This window comes from Eretmochelys imbricata, chromosome 14 (assembly GCF_965152235.1).
Source record: "Eretmochelys imbricata isolate rEreImb1 chromosome 14, rEreImb1.hap1, whole genome shotgun sequence".
Taxonomy (NCBI): domain Eukaryota; kingdom Metazoa; phylum Chordata; order Testudines; family Cheloniidae; genus Eretmochelys; species Eretmochelys imbricata.
Window position 1 is genome coordinate 36,920,398 of NC_135585.1, and position 16,334 is coordinate 36,936,731.

General features: G+C 49.7%; 1 protein-coding gene across 1 annotated transcript in view; it reads left to right on the top strand.

Moving 5' to 3' along the window:
• LOC144273992 (uncharacterized) overlaps positions 1-16,215 on the top strand; it is a 552,201-nt gene extending 535,986 nt beyond the window's left edge. Inside the window, exons 7-10 of the mRNA XM_077832713.1 lie at positions 13,445-13,585; positions 13,668-14,075; positions 14,158-14,384; positions 15,052-16,215. Coding sequence (XP_077688839.1) covers positions 13,445-13,585; positions 13,668-14,075; positions 14,158-14,384; positions 15,052-15,327 — 1,052 coding nt within the window. The 3' untranslated portion in view covers positions 15,328-16,215. The remainder of the gene's footprint in view (positions 1-13,444; positions 13,586-13,667; positions 14,076-14,157; positions 14,385-15,051) is intronic.
• The last annotated feature ends 119 nt before the right edge of the window (positions 16,216-16,334 follow it).

A 16,334-nucleotide genomic window follows, 5' to 3' on the forward strand; every position in this document is an offset into this window, starting at 1 on the left:
TCCTCGCACCACTCTGAGTGGCAGCCGATGCGCTTCCCCAGGTGACACGTGGCGTTGCAAGCGTGGGACCATAGTGAAGCAATGTCGCACCCATCCCGTCCAAATTCGCCATCCAGGGAGCCATTCAGGAAGGTGACAATGTCTTGGTTGGAGGGGGCTCTGCTGATCTGCTTCTTTGTCACATCACGGAGGGCATTCACTGCAATGTTCCTTACTGTGGAGTCGGGACACGTCAGCAGGTGGAAGGTGTGGGTGATCATCGGAACGTTGCACAGGTCACCCTTAAGGGGGACGTTGGCACCTCCATGCCTGTGGGCTATGTAGACTAGCTCGTTGCTGGCTCTCTGGGGACGGAAAAGCCACTTCTTCACCAGCTGCCAGATGATCTTGTCTGCCTTGTTGAGGGGTACCTTCGCCACGGCAGATTCACTTAGGACAAACGAGATGCAGGGGATCAGAAAGGTGTTCAGCGTGTTTATCTTCTGCCACAGTGCCAGCAGGGAGGTGTCTATCTTGGCGGCATTCTGCAAGATCTCCTGGATGGCGTCCTCGGGTGTCTGCCGGATAGGGAAACCCGTCGGCAAGCCGAGGTGCTGGTATGGCTGCCCATCTACCAGGGGGATGACAGCCTCACCCTGGATCTGGAAACCCATCTCCCTTTTGCTGTCATTGATGTGGAGAGTTGTGCACTTCTTTGCATTGAAGTGGAGCCCCATCCAGTCAGCAGCTCGACTGGTGGCATCTAGCATACCGTGGAGGCTCTCTGGATTGTCTGCGGTCAGGATCGGGTCATCCGTGTAAGCCAGGATGCTCACCCTCTCACGGTGGAGGTTGAAGCCATCTGTACCATTGGAGATCGCTCACAGCAACGGCTCCATGTGAGGTTAAAGATGATGGGGCTGAGGGGACAGCCGTGCTTAACTCCACTCCAGATCAGGATCTCGGTGGTCTCCCCTTCGACTGAGCAAATGGTGGTGCTGCATCCCTCGTACAGCTCTCGGATCACATGAAGGAAGTTCTCTGGCATCCCAAATTCCTGGAGTGTGGCAAAGTTGTGATGGTGGGGCATGGACCCAAAGGTGTTAGCCAGGTCAAGCCACTCTACTGCGCACTGCCTCCACTGCCTTCTGGCCGTTTGGATGCAGTTTGGAGGATGAAGTTGTGTTCATAGCAGCCCTCGCAGGACATGAAGGCTTTCTGGATGGAGCTGATGGGTCCCCTGCCCACCGACCACTCCATGATCCTCGATGCCAGGCAACTGGCATACAGCTTGTACATTGTGGAGCAGAGGGAGATGGGCCTCCAGTTGCTGGGGTCATCCGGCTCGCCCTTCTTGTACACCAGCACCATCATGGCCTTCTTCCAGGTGCTGGGAGTCCAGCAGAATCGCTTGCACTGGTTGAAGAGCGTGGCGAGGACCAGGCAGCCAGAATCTTGCTTTTTCAGGAGGCTGTAGGGGACGCCGTCTTTCCCAGGAGTCGTGTTTTTTGTTTTGAGAGTCTGGCCATCACTTCCTTGGGCGTACGGTCAGTCTGCAGGACGCCTGCTTCGTCGACACGGGGCAGGGGGCAGAGGCACTCTGGGTGCTGCGTGTCACTCCGGGCTGTGCGTCAAACACATCACTGAAGTCGCTGTAGAGACGCTCAGATGGGATCGTGCAGTAGGGCGAGGGCCCATCTAAGATCTCCCTCATGGCCTTGGAGTGGTTCGCCCGGTACAGCTTTCGGATCCTGGAAGCCGCTTCTGGATCGTAGCGACGGCTGGTGTCTCTCCTTCTGGCTCCCCTGGTGGTGGTGGTGTTGTGGTTCACAGCTGGCATTCTGTGGGCAGGCGAGGCGTTCTCCTGGTTCATACTCCTCCCTGGGATCAATTTCCAAGGACAGTTCTCAGGTGAGCCTGTCTACAAGGAGGTCAAAGCCGTCAAAGGAAGCCGTTGCTTGTAGCTCCTCGGTCCAGGCAGTCTCCCATAGCGTGGCAGCCCTCACCATTGACCGCTGGTCCTCAGGGTCCTCGACCTCGTTCGGTGCAGGCTTTGAGCCTGCTGCATGGTTGGCCTGCGGTCTCTCTTGTGGGTCAGGATTCCCATCGGTTGGGTGCTGGGGCAGGATCTCTGGCGGGATACTGGTGTTGGTAGTGGTCAGAGAGATGCGGTCCGACTCGGGGGTTGCTGGGACACCGCCGGTCCTTCTATGAGTGGCTGCTGCCTGGGTGGTTGCTGCTGGAGCGTGAGATCTCCTGTAGGCCGTGTCCCGCAGAATAGACTTGGGGCCGTGCTGGTCCGTCTGCAATGAAGACCTGGTGCTTTGGTGTGGCGGTGGGGCTGGTTCCTCCAGTGATGCCTGGAGTTTGTAGGGCAATCTGGGGCATGGCGCTGGCTCCTCCAGTGGCTGGAGTTCAAAGGGTGGTCTTAGACGTGGCGCTGGCTCCTCTCTCTGATGGCTAGAGTTGGCAGGGCGGTCTGGGGGGGTGCTGGCTCCTCTGCCTGCTGGAGCTCAGGGCAGTCTGAGGCATGGCTCTGGCTGCTCCGGTGGTTGGAATTCACAGCGTGGTCCGAGGGGCGGCGCTGGCTCTTCCAGCGACAAGATCTCGAGCAGCTATGCGTGGTGGGGCGCTGATCCTTCTGGGGACGGAGACATACTGGACAGGTGGCGAGGCAGCACTGAGTCGTCTTAGCATGGAGATCTGCTTGGCGATATGCAAGGGTGAGACAGGCCTCCTGCTGGCAAGGACCTGGGTGATGTTCCCCGAGGCAGCAGGTACTTTCTCAATCACAGCATCCCGTTCTGTGGGCCTGGCGATGGGGCTTCTTGATGGCAGCTTATGAGGTTGGCTTTCTTTGTTGAGGCTCAGGAGAAGCGGGTCAGCAGGCAACAGGAGGGCTGGGAGCTGGGGCAGGAGACTGTGTTCCCTTGAGGTGTTTCCTGCAGGTGACTTGGTGCATCTTGCATTGCTTCTGCGTCTCAAAGGGCAGGCTGCAGAGGGTACAGCTGAAGGCGACCCGCTTGCTGTGGCATCTCTTCAGGTACCTGGTGACGCCACCAAGGAGGTGGAAGCTTCAGGGCAGAGAGCAGATGGGGCAGATGAGCATGTCCGCAGCAAGGGGGTACAACAGGTAGATGGGGTGCTCAAAGTAGCAGTAGCTCCAGAGTAGCAGCAGTGGAATACATCTTCACAGCAACATCAGTCTTTTCAAAAATGGCAGCAGCAGAATCCATCTTCAGAGCAGGTGTTGTAGACATCCATCAAATAAAAAATTAAACTGATAAGAGCAGGTACTACACTCGATCTGAGCTCCAAGGAGCCGAGAAGCTTGAGAGAGGAGGTAGGCAGCCTGCCAGTGTATGCTCATATATTACACTCCCACCATACCCTGTAAAACTTTAGTTTTATCTCTTACCTCTTTCCATTATACTAACAAACCCATCTGGCCAGGCAGAAGCAACACACACAAGTGTCTTGTCCTTTGGTCAAACATATTAGTATAATATAAGAATATCTAGATAAGAGTATCTAAAATCAAATGGGCAAACAAGATGCAAAATTCTATCTCAGGCAGGGCTGGCCTTACCATGAGGTGAACTGAGGTGGCCACCTCAGGTGCCAGACTGTGGGGGGAAGGGGGGAGCGCCACAAGGACCCAGAGTGTAGAAAATTGTCTGCTGCTGGTGCATCTGTATTCTCTCTGCTCTAGATGCACAGAGATGGTGGAGTGCTGTGCTGGGGGAAGGACGGCACAAGAGACATAACAGGCAGGTAGGAGAAAAGGTGAGACGGAATAACAGAAAGCAGCAGGGGCTGCAGGGAGAGAGAGGAGGGGGAGCAGGCTTGTCCCCTTGTCTGCCCCGGCCCAGCGCCTGGAGCAACAGCTTGGATGTACTTCCCTCACTACCTGATCCTGCACCGCAACCAGCACTATGGGGAAACTTTGGTTCCTGAGTTCCTACTAGCGCTATATTGCCTTCAAAATCAACTACACACGGGTTACAATTTAGCTGCATTTCAACTTTTTTATTTAACTGCATCAGTTTAATTAAGCATCACTCAATCTAATCTGAATCCCAAATAATCTAGAGCAATTCATTTGTGTATCTGGCCGGTGGTCTTATTACTCTATCTTCAGAGGCAGTCCCTGGCCCCATGCTATTGTTGTTTTCCGACTGACCACTTGAGATTCAGTTGTGGCGTCTGGTATTGTTAGCGTTTCTGGGTTGGATGTTGACACTCTTGCTGTTTGTATTGTCTTTTCAGGTTTTAGACCTTCTTCTGTCAAGTGATGCACCACATATTTTATCTCTGTTAGAGCCAATTTGCATTTCCTTTTGTTCAGTTTCAGGTTCCTTTCACAACGCTTGTCAAGTAGTCTCTTGAGTCTTTCATCACGTTCTCATATGGTGTTCCCCCACACCAGAATGGCATCTGTATTATAACATTCAACACCCTCCAGATCTTCACAGGTCTGTTGGGTCACTGTTGGGTATTCTTCAGGAGCGGAACAGATGCCAGAAAGGAATTTTGGTAAATCTGTACATGTCAAATGGTATGTCAAACATACAAAGTCTAGAACATTTTTTCATCCAGCTGTACTTGTCGAAATCTATTATGGCATCTAAAATAGTGAAAACGGTAGCTTTTACTAGCTTGCTGGCAATTTCTTCTACTTTAGGGAATTGAAAATGTTCCCTTCTTATTGTTTTGTTCATATCTACATGTCTACAACCCCCCGCCTCTTTCCCGATGCTCCCCGCACAAGCCGCCCCAGCAGCGCCAGGGGCGCGTTTCTCAGGGACTGTCTCGGCTTCGGTCACGCCGGGGGTGTCACTGGGCTCCGGACGGGGAGCAGGGCGAGGCTTGTGGCTGGTCTCTGGCAGCGGAGGGGTTAACCCTGTGGCTCGCTGCTGAGGGCGGGGAAGTTGCTCTGGCTCTTGCTGCTCCGCAGCTCCGGGGCTGAACTTCCCGGGTCAGACGCTGCCGCCGCCTCCATCGTGAGCCGGAGCCCGGGCTGAGCCGCTGCTGCTCCCCAGCGGGGTGTGTGCGGGGAGAGCCTTTCCCCAGCGCCCCTCGGGGCCCAGCCGGGGGGACTTTCTGCGGGGGCTGGAAGCAGCCCCGGGCTCCGCCGACACCAGCCCCTGAGCCGGAGCCTGCAGGGGCGGGTGCAGGGCGGGTGGGATGTTACAGAAGCACAGAATCCCCGATCAGCTTGTGTGTCCGCACAAAGCGGCCTCAGATGTGCCCGAGCTGCTGTTCTCATGGCCTGGCTTGCGCTGCCTTCTTGTCCTGAGCCCTGTAAAGTCGTTTCGCTCCTTAAGTCATTTACTTTTCAAACTGTTTTTATTGCTCTGAGACCTTCATCCTTTCCCTTCGTTAACATTGTGCAGAGGGCTGTTCTTATGCATCATTCTGTGTATTTTTAATAGCAAGAGATCACTGAAAATATTCTGGTGCTGGTCGTTACAGCAATCCCATCACACACTGTTTCTAGTGTAGCACTTCCTGTTGGTACTGCAATTGTAGTTTTTCATTATAATTTTTTGTTCTTTTTTTTCCTACACAAGTTTATTCTTTGGGACCATGTGATATCAAGGCTGACAGATTTCTTGGGTTAGTGTCAGAACACTTCCCCCCCCCCCCCCCCCGCTGATAATAGCTCACCTAAGCTCACTGATCACTCTCTTTATAGTGGGTATGGCAACACCCATTTTTTCATGTTCTTTGTGTGTGAATCATAGAATATCAGGGTTGGAAGGGACCTCAGGAGGTCATCTAGTCCAACCCCCTGCTCAAAGCAGGACCAATCCCCAACTAAATCATCTCAGCTAGGGCTTTGTTAAGCCTGACCTTAAAAACCTCTAAGGAAGGAGATTCCACCACCTCCCTAGGTAACGCATTCCAGTGTTTCACCACCCTTCTAGTGTGGGAAAAGTTTTTCCTAATAGCCAACCTAAACCATCCCCACTGCAACTTGAGACCATTACTCCTCGTTCTGTCATCTGCTACCACTGAGAACAGTCTAGACCCATCCTCTTTGGAACCCCCTTTCAGATAGTTGAAAGCAGCTATCAAATCCCCCCTCATTCTTCTCTTCTGCAGACTAAACAATCCCAGTTTGCTCAGCCTCTCCTCATAAGTCATGTGTTCCAGTCCCCTAATCATTTTTGTTACCCTACGCTGGACTCTTTCCAATTTTTCCACGTCCTTCTTTTAGTGTGGGGCCCAAAACTGGACACAGTACTCCAGAGGAGGCCCCACCAATGTCAAATAGAGGGGAACGATCATGTCCCTCGATCTGCTGGCAGTGCCCCTACTCATACATCCCAAAATGCCATTGGTCTTCTTGGCAACAAGGGCACACTGACTCATATCCAGCTTCTCGTCCACTGTAACCCCTAGGTCCTTTTCTGCAGAACTGCTGCCGAGCCATTCGGTCCCTAGTCTGTAGCGGTGCACTGGATTCTTCCACCCTAAGTGCAGGACTCTGCACTTGTCCTTGTTGAACCTCATCAGATTTCTTTTGGCCCAATCCTCTAATTTGTCTAGGGCCCTCTGTATCCTATCTCTACCCTCCAGCGTATCTACCTCTCCTCCCAGTTTAGTGTCATCTACAAACTTGCTGAGAGTGCAATCCACACCATCCTCCAGATCATTAATGAAGATATTGAACAAAACCAGCCCGAGGACTGACCCTTGGGGCACTCCATTTGATACCGGCTGCCAACTAGACATGGAGCCATTGATCACTACCCGTTAAGCCCGACAATCTAGCCAGCTTTCTATCCACCTTATAGTCCATTCATCCAGCCTTTCTTTAACTTGCTGACAAGAATACTGTGGAGACCATGTCAAAAGCTTTGCTAAAGTCAAGGAACAATACGTCCACCGCTTTCCCCTCATCCACAGAGCCAGCTATCTTGTCATACAAGGCAATTAGATTAGTCAGGCGTGACTTGCCCTTGGTGAATCCATGCTGACCGTTCCTGATCACTTTCCTCTCCTCTAAGTGCTTCAGAATTGATTCCTTGAGGACCTGCTCCATGATTTTTCCAGGGACTGAGGTGAGGCTGACTGGCCTGTAGTTCCCAGGATCCTCCTTCTTCCCTTTTTTAAAGATGGGCACTACATTAGCCTTTTTCCAGTCATCTGGGACTTCCCCCAATCGCCATGAGTTTTCAAAGATAATGGCCAATGGCTCTGCAATCACAGCCGCCAACTCCTTTAGCACTCTCGGATGCAGCGCATCCAGCCCCATGGACTTGTGCTCATTCAGCTTTTCTAAATAGTCCTGAACCACTTCTTTCTCCACAGAGGGCTGGTCACCTCCTCCCCATGCTGTGCTGCCCAGCACAGCAGTCTGGGAGCTGACCTTGTTCATGAAGACAGAGGCAAAAAAAGCATAGAGTACATTAGCTTTTTCCACATCCTCTGTCACTAGGTCGCCTTCCTCATTCAGTAAGGGGCCCACACTTTCCTTGACTTTCTTCTTGTTGCTAATATACCTGAAGAAACCCTTCTTGTTACTCTTAACATCTCTTACTAGCTGCAACTCCAGGTGTGATTTGGCCTTCCTGATTTCACTCCTGCATGTCCGAGCAATATTTTTATACTCCTCCCTGGTCATTTGTCTAAGCTTCCACTTCATATAAACTTCTTTTTTGTGTTTAAGATCAGCAAGGTTTCACTGTTAAGCCAAGCTGGTCGCCTGCCATATTTACTATTCCATCTACACATTGGGATGGTTTGTCCCTGTAACCTCAATGAGGATTCTTTAAAATACAGCCGGCTCTCCTGGACTCCTTTCCCTCTCATGCTAGTCTCCCAGGGGATCCTGCCCATCAGTTCCCTGAGGGAGTCAAAGTCTGCTTTTCTGAAGTCCAGGGTCCGTATTCTGCTGCTCTCCTTTCTCCCTTGTGTCAGGATCCTGAACTCGACCATCTCATGGGCACTGCCTCCCAGGCCTCCATTTGAGAAGCATTTCCAGCTGGGGGCAAGCCAACAGACAGTCTGTGCAGATGGAAACTACAGGCTTTTTCTTTGCCAGGATGTAGATTTTTGTCCCGCCCTGTTTCTTGCCAAAGAATGGCCATGTAGCAGGTAATGATCCATCAGCCTTGTTTTCACCTGGCGGAGGCATCAGTTTGCTCTTTGTCTCTGAGGAACTGGTTTGGCCATTTCAGACTTACTTGTAAAGCATATTTTTAGTTATGATTGCAGCTTATGTTTATAACTTCACATACAATGCAGCTACTTGCATTTTGCCATGATGATATTGGTCAGCAAATGATGAGTTTTTCAATGATACCTCACAAGGCATGCCTTGTCGTCAGTTGTTGGCTACGTGTATGTTCTCTCTGTGTGCTGCACCAGCTCTGTGCAGATATCTGACGCAGGAGACCTCGCTGAAACTGCCCAAAAACATCACAGACTCAGGTCATGGGAAGGTGCTCAGCCAGGTTTATTGCCAACAAAGCACTGTAGTATTGCCCTGGTTACATGTACACTAATACATGAATGCCCGTGACAATGGACCAGCTCAGTGAGTGTTGGGACTTTCTGCTTTCCCCTTGGCCAAAAACACCCCTTCTGTGACCTCTCTTTTATACACTGAGACAAACAAGCTATGTATTGCCCCTCTGCCATGGTTAGTTACCACCCTTTACCTGGCATCTGTAGGCTCAATCAAAACATCCCTATCCATCACCTTGTCATGCTGACCTTATTCTTAGGAGGGGTCAGTGTGTCCCTGTATCATCTTCAGGGAGTGTGTTTACACCATAACCTTGTATCTGAGCAGCAATAGTGAGTGCCAACTCCTCAGGGCTTGGAGGTCCCTCTTCTCCAGCAGCAGGGAGAGCACAGCCCACCTGCATGACAGGAGGAGCACCATGCTGCCCAGGGGCTCTGCCCAGATGATGGCAAGGTCTGCGGCAAGGACATCCCAGAATGTGCAGTAAAACTGCATGGTCAGCCATTGATGCCTGCAGATTTGTTAGTGGGCATCAAACAGAGGGCTTCTGAGAGCTTGGCCAGAGTGAGAGGAAGCTGTAGTCAGTCTCGGTCACACAGGCCGACCTTCAGGAGCTCATCCCACAGGGCCACTCCAATGTCAGTATTGGTTGATCCAGAGAGAAAATGTTGGTGTAGAAAGCTCTCACCCTTTATCACATGTGCTCCAGATCCACAAGAGGGGTGCCATCTTCTGCTAGGAGATAGGTGATGTGGTTTTTTTGCTCTTCTGCTCTTCTCCAGAGCACAGAAGAAGCAGGAGCCACAATACATCTCCTAAAGGGGTCCGATACATGACCAGACAAAAGCAACTTGGACCTAGTGTTTCTCCCAACACACACTGTGCAGGGACAGATTTTCAGGGTTGGTAGCCATGCATCTCTCCACCTCCATGACCTTCCGTTCCAACTTATCAATCACGGCTTCCATCACTGCTCCATCCCTCCTTCAGCTGCTTGTCAGTGGACCAGTTCATAGAAGGTCAGACCTTGTGGTCGGAATGGGAGTCAGGCCTAGTCATTGGAATCCAGAATCCAAATGCCAGAGCCAAAGGTCGAGACGGTTGGAGTGAGGAATCAGAGCCGAGGGTTGGAACTGGATTACCAGGAGTCAGGGAAGGCAGGGCCAGGGCTGGTTCTGATCAGGAGAGGAACAAGACTGGGTGCAGGGTAGGAGATGGACTGGAGCTGTGGAGGAGTGAAGCAGGAGTAGGGCTTGGAGAGATGAGCACAAGGAGGCAGACAGTCCATGGCCATGTGCCTTGAGCAGCGAGTGAGATACTACTGCTGCTGTGCTTCAGAACCGGCTTTCTAGCTTCCTCAGCCAGTCAGGCAGGGCAGGTCATCAGGCAGCCTAGCCAACTCGTTAGGGTGTCAGGAGCACAGAGCAAGTGCAGCTGCAGGGCCCTACTCCTGACACTGGTCTGGTGGGGTAGTCTCAGCAAAACAGCTTGACACTCACCTTGACCACTTCCCAACATCTCCGTGCCTCTACAGTCACCAGTCCAGCCAAACCTCCCGGAAGGACTCCACAAAGCCAGCATCCTCTTACATGGTATTATTACATTGCCAGCAAGCCGGCCTGAGCTGCTCAGCTACGAGGGGGTGTCACAGTGCCTCAGTGGGTCACAACTGAGAATACCAAATTCAGGACAAACGGCTAAGCAATAGGGCAGACACACCCCAAAACTGGTGATTATTCTTCCATAAGATATACCAAACCAGCAACGAAAGTAAACTTCTGTCTCACCATGCTGGCTAACAAGAAGTCAGAAATGCAGCCTCCTTTGATATTCCAGTCCTTTTTTCAACACGCAGACTCTAGACTTATTGATGAGTGCTTATTTAAAACCAATTTAATCAACCAGAGGGTTCTTCTGATTCCCAAGGACAAGCCATGTACCCAGGTCAATATATAACTCAGATCTTACCCAAAAATCATGCTGTTGCCAATCCTTTAGTATCTAATATCTAAAGGTTTATTTATCAGAGAAGAGAAAGAGGGGAGAATTAAAATCGGTTAAAGGAATCAAATACATATGCACATTGCAAAGTTTTTGTATCAGGTTTGAGGCAGTAATGACATAAACTACTGGCTTGTTAAGTCTCTGCTTCCTTCCAAAAGATTGGAAGGTCAGAATGCTCCCATTAGTATAAGTCTATAGTCCAGAGATCAGAGCAGGGAAGACGCAAAATGGAGATGTTTCCATTGTGTTTGTTGATGGGCCATCAATTGAATACTCCATTCACAATGTGCAGGCTAGACTAGATGTAAACTACCTTGAGGGTGTTACCACAGGAGCAAACATATTTGAAATACAGGTACATAGTCAATATTAATAACTGGAAATACAAAAAATGATATACACATACAAACAGGATAAACATAGTCAGCAAATCATAACTTTTCCCTTGATACCTCACATGACATTTTGCACAAGATTTGGTAGCAACAATGATGTACATGGTCCTATTTTAATCATGTAATGTCACAGGGGGACCTTCCCAAGGACTAAATGATGGTCCAAGAAGGGGTCTGGCTGAATGTGTGAGGAATGGGCCCACAAGATATAAAAATGTGAAAGGTAGATTCTTTCCAACCGAGGGGTGTGACTGAGCCACCTGCACCCAGAAAAAGGTGAAGGAGGTGGAGGACTGGGCACCCGAGGAAGGTTGGGAAACAACATAAAGAGGCTGCTGCTGGCAGAGTAGAACCAAGGCAGCAGAAGGAGAGCTCAGCTGTAGCCATAGCCACACACGCCCCCGGAGGATCAGCACAGCCAAATGCCACCATGGCCAGCTGCAGGAGCAGAAGCTAATTTGGGCAGCCTGAAGGCCCGCATAGGCAGTAAGGTATCAGGAGCGTCGGAAGGGCCTGAAGCAGCCAACCAAGGATTCACCTAGTTGCTCAGAGAACTTTCTCTGTCTCCTTCTGGATTAAGTAGTGCATCCAAGCCAAATAGTAAGGTTAGCCGTCGCCCCCACTCAGGAGCTTTGTGAACAGAGCCCTTGGGGAGCTACAACTCTGCTAGATCCTTTCTCTACAAGCTCTAAGTGACCTGCCAGGCAGCAGCTGCAATCTGAGCACTGCCTCTGGGCCTCGGTTTCAGACCTGCAAGCCCTCACAAGAGCTCACGTTTTAAGTAATGTGTTCCTGTTCTGGCGTGGGATGCAGGGAATGGAACTGGCCATGATGGAGTTTTAGTTGTACCCTGGAGAGTGAAGCAGAATGCTCAACTCCCCTGGGCAATAATCTGGGCCATTCCCGAGGCAGAGGTAATGCACCTTTACTCCAGATGAGTGTCATGGGATCTTGTATGGTCTATAGCCCAGTCTCTGTAAGATTGGGAAGAAGCCTCTCTGGGTGGGTGTCAGGGTTCCCTCTCCATTCTGAACTCTAGGGTACAGATGTGGGGACCTGCATGAAAGACCCCCTAAGATTATTTCTACCAGCTTAGGTTAAAAACTTCCTCAAGGCACAAATCCTTCCTTGGACAGGTACTGCCGCCACCACCAAGTGATTTAACAAAGAATCAGGGAAAGGACCACTTGGAGTTCCTATTCCCACAAAATATCCCCCTAAGCCCTTACAACCCCCTTTCCTGGGGAGGCTTGAGAATAATATCCTAACCAATTGGTTACAAAGTGATCACAGACCCAAACCCCTGGGTCTTAGGACAATAGAGAAATCAGTCAGGTTCTTAAAAGAAGGATTTTATTTTATTTTCTTTAAAAGGTAAAAATCCCCTCTGTAAAATCAGGAGGGAAAATAACTTTACAGGGTAACAAAAGATTCAAAAACACAGCAGAACTTCCTCTAGGCTTAGTTTCAAAGTTACAAAAAACAGGAATATACCTCCCTCTAGCAAAGGAAAAATTCACAAGCAAAACAAAAGATAATCTAAGACGCCTTGCCTTGCTTTTACTTACAATTTTTGTCATATGAGAGCCTTTTAGGATGGTTTATAGGAGAAGGAGTTTTCTGACCTGATGCTTCTCTGCTTCCCAAGAGAACACGCACCACAAAGCCTTCCCCCACCAAGATTTGAAAGTATCTTCTTTCCCCATTGGTCCTTTTGGTCAGGTGTCAGCCAGGTTATTTGAGCTTCTTAATCCCTTACAGGTAAGGAGGAATTCTAGGCTACCCTTAGCTGTATTGTTATGAGAGTGGGTGACTCAGATCCTGGGTCCTGAAGTAGTAATAGGGCTGACCTTAATAAACAAGATCAACACATGATAAATTGTTTCCCAAGCAGGATTTCCAATTTCCAAACCTAATGTGAACTCCTGGATGAAGCGAGGGGAGGAGCTGCACATCCCGAATCTCCAAGGCTATGAGGAAGAGGCGATCATCAGCGACACCCACACAGGTGAGGAATCAGCTAAACTGACTCAGAAACCAATTACTGTATCCTCATAGCAGATGTCACTTAGACTTGATGAAAATGCCCATCTGACCCTTCAGCCTGTCTTCATCTCCAGTGAGAGGATGTGGAGGAAGGATGGATTCTCTCTTCTGGGGAGGGGTTGTGAGGAAGGAGGATGAACTCAGCTCATGATATTTCAACTTCCCCAGCTATTATATGGGTGTGTTTTCCCCTTTTCCTGTTCCCCTTTCAGAGTTTTCCTTTCCCCCCAGCACAGAGAATGACTCCTGTCTGGATTATCTCTCTATCCCACAGGGGATGGGACGGTGAGTGAGAACAGCGAGAAGAGTTTTCAGCAGGAAGGTCCTGAGCAAATGGCACCACATGGGATGTTATGGGGAAGATCTGAAGGGAATGTTTCCCAGAATCCTGAGCAGAGAGAAACTTGTGAGAGTCAGCACAGGCCAGATAGGCAGCAGGGAAACCATCCAGGAGAGGGACATGGTAAATCCACCCACAGGAGCAGAGTGGTCAAAAGAAACAAAGAAACTGATCAACAGAGAATACACGATCAAGAGGGAGCCTACACTTGCAGTGACTGTGGGAAAAGCTTCCAATGGAGACCAGTCCTTATCTTACACCATAGAATCAACACAGGCAAGAAACCCTTCAACTGCTGTGATTGTGGGAAGAACTTCAATGAGAACTCAAATCTTATCATCCATCAGGGAATACATACAACTGAGAATCTGTAACTGCCCTGACTGCGGGAAAAGCTTCCCTTGGTGCTTAAGTCTTATTGAACATCAGAGAATCCACACAGGAGAGAAGCCCTTCAACTGCTGTGACTGTGGGAAAAGCTTCAATCGGTGCTCAAATCTTAACATTCATCATGGAATCCACACAGGAGAAAAACTCTTTAACTACTCTGACTGCAGGAAATGCTTCAGGGAAAGCTCACACCTTGTCACACATCAGAGAATTCATACAGGAAAGAAACCCTGTAAGTGCTCTAACTGCGGGAAAAGCTGCAGTCAGAGCTCAGACCTTATTAAACATACAAGAAAGAGACCCTATAACTGCTCTGATTGCGGAAAAAGCTTCCATCGGCGCTCAAGGCTTATTGATCATCAGAGAATCCACACAGGAGAGAAGCCCTTCAACTGCTCTGACTGCAGGAAAAGATTCAGTCAGAGTTCATACCTTATTAAACATCAGATACTACAAACGAGAGACACCCTATAACTGCCCTGAATGCAGGAAAAGCTTCCGTCAGAGCTCAGACCTTGTTAGACATAGGAGAATCCACACAGGAGAGAAACCCTTCAACTGCTCTGATTGCAGGAAAAGCTTCAGGGAATGCTCAAACCTTAATGCACATCAGAGAATTCACACAGGAGAGAAACCCTATAACTGCTCTGACTGCGGGAAAAGTTCGGTCAGAGTTCATACCTGTGACAAAGTGGGACTGTTCTTAATGTTTCCTCTGAATAGTGTGGGGGTGCCTCAGTTTCCCCTAGGCAGCTCTTAAGTATCTAGGTGGTGGGATAAGGGTGTATGATCATTGCAGAGCCCTAGAGGGCACGTGTGTGCAGGGGTCTGGACACAGAGAATGGCCGACACCCTGTTTCCTGGCAACTGATGGCCTGGGCCCTTTCCCCCCTGCAAGGTGAGAGCTAAAGGGTTGGAGAACAAAGGAATCAGGTGACCTCATGGCCCGGGAAAGGGACAAAGCCCAAGGGAGGAGGGGCTGGAGGGAGTTTCAGTTTTGGGGCTGGCTGGAGACATGGAGTGAAGGGCAGATGTGGTTGTCTGGCTCACAGCCCCCCAAAATGGACCCAGCTGAGGGGTCCGGTTCTCTGCACCTACAAGCTCTGTGTTAGACCATGTTCCTGTTGTCTAATAAACCTTCTGTTTTACTGGCTGGCTGAGAGTCACGTCTGACTGCGAAGTTGGGGTGCAGGACCCTCTGCCTTCCCCAGGAGCCCCGCCTGAGTGGACTTGCTGTGGGAAGCGCATGGAGAAGCAGAGGATGCTGAATGCCCCGAGGTCAGACCAAGGAAGGTGGAAGCTGTGTGAGCTTTGTGTCCTGAAGACAGGCTGTTCACAGAAAGGCAACTGCCCCAGAGTCCTGACTGGCTTCATAGGGAGCAGTTCCGGAGCATCGCCCAGGGACTCCGTGACAATACCTTATTAAACATCAGATACTACATGCAAGAGAGAGACCCTATAATTGCTCTGACTGTGGGAAAAGCTTCCCTCGGCACTCAAATCTTCACAATCATCATAGAATCCACACAGGAGAGAAACTCTTTAACTGCTCTGACTGCGGGAAGAGCTTCAGGGATCGCTCATACCTTATTGCACATCAGAGAATTCACACAGGACAGAAACGCTATAACTGCCCTGACTGCAGGAAAAGCTTCAATCAGAGCTTACACATTCTATCAGATCAGAGAACCTAAAGGGGAGAGAGACCCCATAAATTCCCAAGGACAAGAAAAGCCTCAGTTGGAAGTCAATCCTTGTTGCCCATCAGAGAATCCACCCAGGGAAGAACGCTTTAAATGCCCAGAATTTGGGAAATGTTCAATGAGAGCTCAGCCCTTAATAAACCTCAGAGAAGCTATGGGGAAGAGTGCCCAAGAGCAGAAATGCCTTTCAGCACAACTCATCTTCCATGAGATGTAAGAGAATCCACCCAGGATACACTCCGTAAAAGTGTGCTGGCTAGGGATGGGCAAAGAGAATAACATTTTTGCTTATTCCTACAAATCTTAGCGGGTCCAGCATGGCTACAGTGGCCATGTAGTGAGGACATACAACCTTATTGAAGCAGAGAATGAAATCTCCTCCCTAGAACAGAGCCATGCAGAACAAGAGGCTGAGATAAGATTCCCACATTATGATGGGACTTGATTATGACTTCTTGGCAAATGTGAATGTTTTGTGTTCAGCCACTTCACTTCATTTAAGTGTGATGTTATACACCTAACCCCCTTTTTTTCTTGTCTGCTGTGACTTCTCATTCATCCCTGATAATGATTTTAGGCTAGAATCCATCAAAGGACTTAAGAGTTGTGACAAAGTGTTCCAAATGCCAAACTTTTGGGTACATAGACTATCAGAGGAACAGCAGTGGGATCCACAAAGACTGAGTTATGTGACCAAGCCCCTTATAAAATGAATGAGGAGAGATGGGTGCCTTAGAATGGAATCCCCAAATCCCCACACATTACATGGGGAGCCATGTAAGCTACCTAGTGTGGCATCCTGACAAGAGTGTATGACCTAAGCCCGTTCCTTTTATGGGAATAGGCGTATATCTCTGCTTCCAGTTCATGAGTCATGGAAGTGAGACGATGCTATGATGATAGGGCCCAATCCAATAGACATTTTCAGAGGCTGCCTAACTCTGCAGTGAGGGAATCTCCCTCATAATCTTTTGGTCAGAGGTTAGGGTACTCACCTA